At 44.7% G+C, this 8,450-nt stretch overlaps 1 protein-coding gene across 1 annotated transcript; it reads right to left on the reverse strand.

Moving 5' to 3' along the window:
- Window positions 1–1,204: 1,204 nt before the first annotated feature.
- On the reverse strand, window positions 1,205–8,284 carry LOC123240783 (kallikrein-12-like). The gene is made up of 5 exons (XM_044668495.1): window positions 8,242–8,284; window positions 6,850–7,021; window positions 6,085–6,344; window positions 1,883–2,019; window positions 1,205–1,354 (listed from the first exon to the last, which is right to left on the reverse strand). Exons 1-5 carry the CDS (start codon window positions 8,282–8,284, stop codon window positions 1,205–1,207), a joined length of 762 nt encoding a protein of 253 aa, XP_044524430.1.
- Between the last annotated feature and the right edge of the window lie 166 nt (window positions 8,285–8,450).

Raw genomic sequence — 8,450 nt, forward strand, 5'->3', positions numbered from 1 at the left:
GTGTGTAAGTAGGCGGGGCATGAGGGACCTCTGCTTGCGAGGTTTCTGCCTCTGGGGTTCCCAGGGTTGAGGAAAAGACAACCTTAACCCTTTCTGGGCCTGGGGTTGGTCCCTCCTGCCAGTTCTTTCCTCCCTAACGTAGCTATTATTCTCAGGCCCCCTTCTCCTCCTCTCTTCTTCTTTTCTTTTCCCCAGCCCCTCCGCCCCTCCTCTCTCTTCCCTTCTCCTCGTCTTCCTTGTTTCCTTGTCTTCTTTTCTTCCTAAAACTTCTGTTTCTTTCCTTTATCCTTTCTCTTCCATTTTTTCTTTCCATCCTGCTTTCTTTTCCTCTCTGTTTTCTTTCTCTCAATTTTGTTATGTATCTCTAATGCCTCAGAATGGGGTCTGGCACATAGTAGGTAGGTGCTTAAGAAATGCTTGATAAAATGGAATCTTTCTTATTGACACTGACATGTTCCCTTTCCTCCCCTCTCTCTTCTTTCCCTTCCTCTCCTCTGTCCAGGCTACTCCCTCCTCTCTCCTTTTCCATTCTCTTTCAGATTTTTCTCATTTCCATTATCCCTTCCTTATTCTCCTCTCCTCCCTTCCCCTCTCTCTTCTCTCTCCCTTCTTTTTTCTATCTATACTCTCCCATTTCACTTCCAGAATTTGCAAGTGTCACAAAGCTTGGTGAGATAAATTGGGGCCAGTGCAGAAAGAACCCCCAAGACCCTCTTCTTGTTTCTTTGCTTTATGTCTTTCTGGGAGTCACTCATCTACCTTTTAAATTCTTTTTTTTTTTTAACCCTTAACTTCTGTTTATTGGCTCATAGGTGGAAGAGTGGTAAGGGTGGGCAATGGGGGTCAAGTGACTTGCCCAGGGTCACACAGCTGGGAAGTGTCTGAGGCCAGATTTGAACCTAGGACCTCCCGTCTCTAGGCCTGGCTCTCCATCCACTGAGCTACCCAGCTGCCCCCTCTACCTTTTAAGTTCTAATAAGAACTAAGTGTTCTAATACATGGAGGGAGAATTCAGTGATCCATTTTCCCTCAAAGTAGGAATCCAGGACTCTGTGCAATAGTGGCAAATGCCCCTGTCCTGACTTCCCCTCTCCTCTTACTATGACAAAGACAGACACAGCTCCTTCTCTAGTCATAAATGAATTTATTTAAGGAAAGGGTGATGGATGGCTGTAGGTGAGATGAAGGTCAGGAAAAGTCATATTCAGTTCTTTTTCACTGTCTTCTGAATCCAATCCAAATACTTGCATATCTTAACATATACACCAGGGGTGCCTAACTGACCACACCCATTGCCCCATGACACCAGGCCCTGCAAGACGTTGTCACACACCAGTGGTCCTCCTGAATCCCCCTGTAAGAAGAAAGATGGAGGTTTGAGCCTCAAACCCCAATGGAAGACTCTGTTCCCATTCTGTCAGTCTATCCCTTAGCTCCTCCTCCATATCTCTCTCTCTCTCTCTCTCTCTCTCTCTCTCTCTCTCTCTGTTTCTCTCTGCTTATTTTGCCTTTCCCTCATTTTTGATATGTCTCACATCTCTTTTCATTTTTCTATTTCTGCCTCTGTCAATCTCTTTCCCCCCCATTTTTCATAGCTCTCATAAGATTTTGAGGTGGAAGGAGTCATAGTGGCAGTCTAATCCAACAGCCAAGAGCAGGAAACTCAGGACAAAAAAAAAAAAAAAAAAGAGTGGTGACTTGTCCAGAGTTATAGAGATAATAAGTAGCCAGATCAGGATTTGAATCCAAATTCTTTCTTTATCTTTACCTCTGTCTCTTTCCCCATCTTGATCTCTGGTCTTCCTCTCTTTTATCTCATTGCCTTTGCCTCTGTCTCAGCCTCTCAGACTCTCTCTTGGTCTCTGTTGGTCTAGTTACTCACATTACAAGCATCCTGTCCAGGCACACTACCTCCTGCACACACCATGTTCTCTGTAATCTTTCCAGGGAAGGCAGTATGGCACGTGTTATTTGAAGCGATGGTTAAGGACAGACACTGGAGTTGGTCTGGGTGCCGTTCTGGGTACCTGTCTGGGTGAGGAAGAAAGGGGATAAGAATACATGTGTCAGGGCATATTAACATCTTTATCCTCTGAATGTGGGTAGCGTTCTTTTCCCTAAATCCCTCAGAATTGTCTTGGGTCATTGCACTGCTGCTAGTACAGAAGTCCATTACATTTGATTTTACACAGTCTCTGTGTACAATGTTCTTCTGGCTCTGCTCCTTTCACTCTGCATCAATTCCTGGAGGTCATTCCAGTTCACATGGAATTCCTCCAGTTTATAATTCCTTTGAGTGCAATAGTATTCCATCAGCAGCATATACCAAAATCTGTTCAACCATTCCCCAATTGAAGGGCATACCCTTGTTTTCCAGTTCTTTGCCACCACAAAGAACGCAGCTATAAATATTTTTGTACAAGTCTGTTTATCTATGATCTCTTTGGGGTACTAGCCCAGCAATGGTATGGCTGGATCAAAGGGCAGGCATTCTTTTATCGCTCTTTGGGCATAGTTCCAATTTGCCATCCAGAATGGTTGGATCAGTTCACAACTCCACCAGCAGTGCATTAATGCTACCCACATTCAGAGGAAGAACTACAGGAGTGGAAACACAGAAGAAAAACAACTGCTTGAATACTTGGGTTGATGAGGACATGATTGGGGATGTAGACCCAAAAACACCACACCAATGTAACTATCAATAATATGTAAAAAAGTCTTGACTGACCACACATGTTAAAACCAGTGGAAATGCTAGTTAGCTGGGGGGAGGGGGAGGGATTTGAGGGGGTGAAGGGTAAAGTAAAAACATGAATTATGTAACCATGGAAAATTTTTCTAATAATTAAAATTAAAAAACAAAACAAAACAAAAAATAAAATTAAATGATCCAATGGAAAAAAAAAAACATCTTTATCCCCACACCCCATCCTTAAACTTCTGGCTTTTTATTTACAGTCATTAGTCCTTCAAGGCCCAGATCTGTAAATTACCAAATGGTGATCCCATGATCCTCTAGCCCAGGGGTCAGCAAAGTATGGCTCTTGAGCCATATCTGGCTCTTTTGAGGGCCAGATATGGCTCTTTCTGCAGGAGCCATAAAGTCAATTTTTTTTCAGGCGCTGTTACAGGAGCGGCACTGTAGCACTGTATGGCTCTCATGAAATTACATTTTAAAAAATGTGGCGTTTATGGCTCTCACGGCCAAAAAGGTTGCCTACCCCTGCTCTAGCCCCAAGTTCCCCAGCCCCTAATTTCTGCCCCAAGATTTCCAAAGGCCTCAAGACTAGATTGCCTGAACTTCAATCCCTATTCTTTGACACCCTCCAGCTGCTGATTATCAATACTACTTACATCATCATTCAACTCAAACTGCCTATCACAAAGTTACTAATTATGGATAGCAAGACAGTGAATAGAGAGCCAGGCTTAGAGATGGAAGGATCTAGGGTCAAATTTGTCTCAGACACTTCTAACTATGTGACTGGACAAATCACTTAACCCCAATTGTCTAGCCCTTGCTGCTTTTCTGTATAATTGATAATAAGCAGGGCAGCTAGATGGCTCAATGGATAGAGAGGTCTGAAGACAGGAGGTCTTGGGTTCAAATCTGGCCTCAGACACTTCCTCGGTGAGTCACTTAAACCCCATTGCCTATCTCTTACCACTCTTCTACCTTAGATTCTAAGATAGATGGTAAGGGTTAAAAAAAAAGTCATCAATGAGATTAGTTATGTAGGGATAGAAATAGAGAGAGAAGAGATACATAGATAGAATAGATAGATGGATGGATGGATGGATGGATAGATAGATAGATAGATAGATAGATAGATAGATAGATAGATAGATAGATAGATAGATAGATAGATAGACAGATGAATGAATGGATGAATGGATGGATAAATGTATAAATGGATGAACGGATGGATACATGCTCTGTCATGTCCAACTCATCATGACCTCATTTGGGGTTTTCTTGTAGTGGTTTGCCATTTCCTTCTCCAGCTCATTTTACACATGAGGAACCATGGCAAACAGGATTAAGTGACTTGCCCAGAGGTAGTGTGTCTTAAGATCAGATTTGAATCCAGATCTGCCTGACTCCAGACCAGTCACTCTGTCCCTTGTGCCATCTAGCTATCCAGACATATGATTTGATAATTACAATATATTATATTGGTAGAGATAATAAAATATGAATTTAGAATTAACTTATGAATATATAAGTACTTTGGAGACCCAAGAGTGCTATGTAAATGCTAGCTAGTCTTATCCTCATTATTATTATTAATTGCTAGATCTAATGGCTTTTTCTCCATCCTCATCCTCTCTGACCTTTGACAATCTCGGTCACTTTCTCCCCTAAATACTGTCTCCTTTCTGGGTTTTTGCATACTCTCATCTCATGGTTCTCCTCCTACATGTCAGACAGCTCCTTCTATGTATCCTTTACTGATTCTTCATCTAAGTTATACCCACAAAGAGTGCTGGTTCCTCCAAGGATATTTCCTCATCACTGCTCCCCTGGACTATTGCAATAGGCTTTATTAAAAAATATTTAATCCTTATCTTTTCTATTCTAAGACAGAAGAGCAGCAAAGTCAAGGCAATTGGAGTTAAATGACTTGCTCAGGGTCAAACAGCTAGGAAATGTCTGAGCCTACATTTAAACCCAGGTCCTCCTGACTCCAGGTCTGATACTCTAACCACTGCAACCTAGCAGCCCCATCATTAGGCTTCTAATTGGTCTTCCTGCCTCTTCTCTCTCCTCACTCTATCTATCTTCCACATAGCTGTCAAGCAGATTTTTCTAAAGCCTAGCTCTGACCAAGCCAGCTCTTCCCCTAACATCTCCCTTCTGCTGGTGAACACCAGTGGCTTCTGATTTCTTCTAGGATTAACTGTAAAGTCCATATACCTTTCCATCCTTCTTACATTTTGCTCCTCTTCATGCCCTCTACAATCCAAGGACATTAGCCTCCTGGATGTCCCCCAAGCCTGGAATGTTCTGTTGCTCCATCTCTGCCTCTTCATTTTCTTCACTTTCTTTAAGACTCAATTCAACTCCCACCTCTGCAGGTGGGATTTACCAATGCTTTATCATTCTCCCCAACTGCTAGGGTCTTTTCCCCTCAGATTACGATGCATCTATTGTCTGTATCTTGTTTACACCAATTTATTTGCATGTTTCTCCACCATTAAACTTCGAGATCCTTGAGGGCCAGGACTGTGTTTGTCTTTGTATCCTCCACTCTTAGCATAGTGTCTGACACATACTGCCATCTCCAAGTCTCAGCCCCTCCAGCTTCAGTCACTCATTCACTGAAGCCAGATTCTAAATCACAAGATCATAGACTTAGACTTGGGTTCCCTAGAGGCCATCTTGCCCAATCCATTCTCTTGACAATTGAGGAAATCTATAACCTGAGTTTGCTTGACCCTTGACACCAAACCTCTCCAACCCTCCAGCTTCCGACATTCCTATTCCTTAGAAGCTCTCCCCCACCAATCCCTCAGATTCCTGACACTGCGATGATAAATCCCGTAATGACTGCCCCTTCAGCCCGGCATTCTATGACTGACGAGTTCTCTAGTCTCAAATTCCCCAACTCTTGAAGTTCAGGGTTTTAGAAAGCCCAGTCCTCAGATTCCCCAGCTATAGACCCTCTGACCCCTTACTTTCAATGCAATAACTAATTCTGACTCCAGTCCTCAGACCTCCCAATCTGTACCTTTTTACCTTTGACATTAGATTTTGACTTTAGACCCAGTCCCAGCTCTGTTACTCTGTGTTACCTTGAATGAGTCACTTAACTTTCCTACATAAGTCCTTTTTTTTCATCTATAAAATAAGGAGGTTGGCCTGGAATATTCCTCTCAGTTCTATGTCTTTGACCTTCCATAAGTGGCCCCCACACTGAGCCTAGACTCCCAACAGCAGGTTCCAGACCTTAGTGCCCATAAACCCAGACACTCCTTGACCCTGGAGATGTTTTGGTCCCCAGACTTCTGAGTGCAGACTTGGTGACCTCCTCTGTCCCTACACCAGAAGCCCCCATCCCAGACTCCCCACCTCCTTACCATTTTGGGGTCTAGTTTTACCCCAGCCAGACACCAGACACAGCGTCCCTGGTGTGGGGCAGGCAGTAGGCAGAGCCAAGGGTCGAACGGCACTGGTGATTCGGACAGGGGTGAGAAGCTTCATTAGACGCAGGTCATGGTCGTGGATGAGTGATCTTGGCTGGAAGCCAGGGTGGGTCACAGAGCTCCCAGTCTTCCGGATCTGCTCGGTCCCATCCAGTTTCCGAAGGTTGTGCTCCCCAAGGCGCACCCAGTATCGCCTACAAACATGGCAGAAATACAGAATTTCGAAGGTGGTAGAGACTCATTTCACTGATAGGTAGGGATGCTGAGATGGAGAAAGGGGAAATGACTTGCCTAAGATCAAAATCCTAATCTCTGGGTTCCCAGTTTCTTTGATCCAGTCTCCTAAAAGGTTGTTCTCTACTAACCCAACGCTCTTCCCTCCTTAGCTCCTTAGCCCCTTCTGTGTCCTAGAGGAGTCCTGATTCTTAGATTGGAGGTGGAGGAGAGGCAAGAAGAATAGAATGGCAACAACTTGGAGGGCCCTAAGAACAGAGGGCATCAGAGATGGGGGGAGGGGGACTTAGATCAGGAAATGTGGGAGCTGGAAGGGGCAGTGCAGCACAGGATGTAAGGGCTAGCAGGGGTCTTTGGGAGAGGACATCATAGCTAGAATATCAGGCTAGAAGGGTTCTTAAAATGGCAGAGCTGAGTGTACCAGGGCTCCCTCAAACTCTGAGGAAGGTAGAGGGTAAGACTTACTTGTGGTTGCAGTGGGCTGCTGTGAGGATCCACTGGGAGGAAATTAGGACACCTCCACACTGAAAAGAGGCACCGTCAAACAATGCCACTTGCCATGGCTGGGAGTTACGGACACATGTGGTGCCTTTGCCAACTAAAATCCGATCAGTGATTTCAGTGGTCTGGCTCAATCCTTTTTAGAAAAAGAAAGGAAATATGATGAAGACAGGTAGAAACAGAGAAAGGAGTAGAGATAGAAACAGAATCAGAGAGACAGACAGAGGTAAAGGCTAAGAAGACTGTCACAGATAGACTAAAGGAGGGATGGAGACAAAGAGACAGTGATAGAGGAAGGAAACTGGGTACAGATAAATGGAGAAAAAGAAATGAAGATGGACAGTGAGAGATCTTTAGGATAGGCAGAAGACAGAAGACCAGGCAGCCAGGAATACTAAACCACAGGAAGACAGTTTGAGAAACGGAAAGGGACAGAAGCAAAAGCATGGACTGACACCACCACACATACCACCCCCCAGAAGGTCCAGCACCTCAAGAAGGAGCAAGTTAGGAAGAGATAATGGTACCAGGGAAATATCTCTTCAAACTGGATGAGATCATGTACAAGTTTTGAGGATGGGTGAAGCTCTCCTCATCGCTCCAGGTTCTCACTCTGTACCCACGGTTGATGGGGAATGGGGCAAGGGGGTGGAAGAGAGTCTTACCTAGCAGACCCAGGAACAGAAGGATGCTAGGCCCCATTGGAATTCAGCACAAAAGCCTGGGGACAGGGAAGATTAGAAAATTAAGAGTTTGCTATCTCTATTCCTCAATACGACCTCCACTTTCCCTTTAAGCCCAGTCCCAGAACTTCTCATCTACTCCCCTCTAAAACTAAAAACTGAGGGGTTGGTTCACTGATCCTGATTTCTACCTGCCTCTGAGTCTGGTTTTCCTTGGGTCTCCCTGTTCTTTTGCCTGCTTGCTCCTTTGTCTGCCTCTCCTGTCTTTAGCCCTCAATCTCTTAACCTTTCCTGTTTCTTTCTCTTTGGTATCTTTCTACCTGTCCTTCTCTCCACTTGTGTCTCTACCTAAGTCTCTGTCCACTCATGTTCCCTCTATCTAACCATTCCTTTGGCCACCTATATCTCTGCCCATCTCTCTTTATAACACTTTGTAGCCGACCAGGTTTATCCACAACCTGGGCTCAAGTCTCCACCTTTGATCCTGACAGCCACCCTCTCTGCCTGTCCTCCTACCCTCAGGATGTCTGCTTGTCTTTCTGACCCTGAATCCCTTCTGTCTCTGTTCTCTCTTCCCAGGCCACTCAGCCTTGGCTTTTAATTCTCACTGCCCTAGGTCAGTGGATTTCCTGGTTGGGTGGTAGCATGGGGGTGGAGTTCCCCCTAATCCTACCACACTCCACCTCGATAATGATGACACTTGATTTGTAATTCATGGCTAAAAAGGGAAGTGTGAGGGGTGCAAGTTCAACCCAAAATTCCAAACCCAAACTTTCCCATTCCCCCACCTAAAGCCTTCCTCTATCTTGTCTACCTGGGGGCTTGAATCTCTCTCCTCTCTCTCTCTCTCTCTCTCTCTCTCTCTCTCTCTCTCTCTCTCTC

The sequence above is a fragment of the Gracilinanus agilis genome, chromosome 3 (genome assembly GCF_016433145.1).
Source record: "Gracilinanus agilis isolate LMUSP501 chromosome 3, AgileGrace, whole genome shotgun sequence".
Lineage (NCBI taxonomy): Eukaryota > Metazoa > Chordata > Mammalia > Didelphimorphia > Didelphidae > Gracilinanus > Gracilinanus agilis.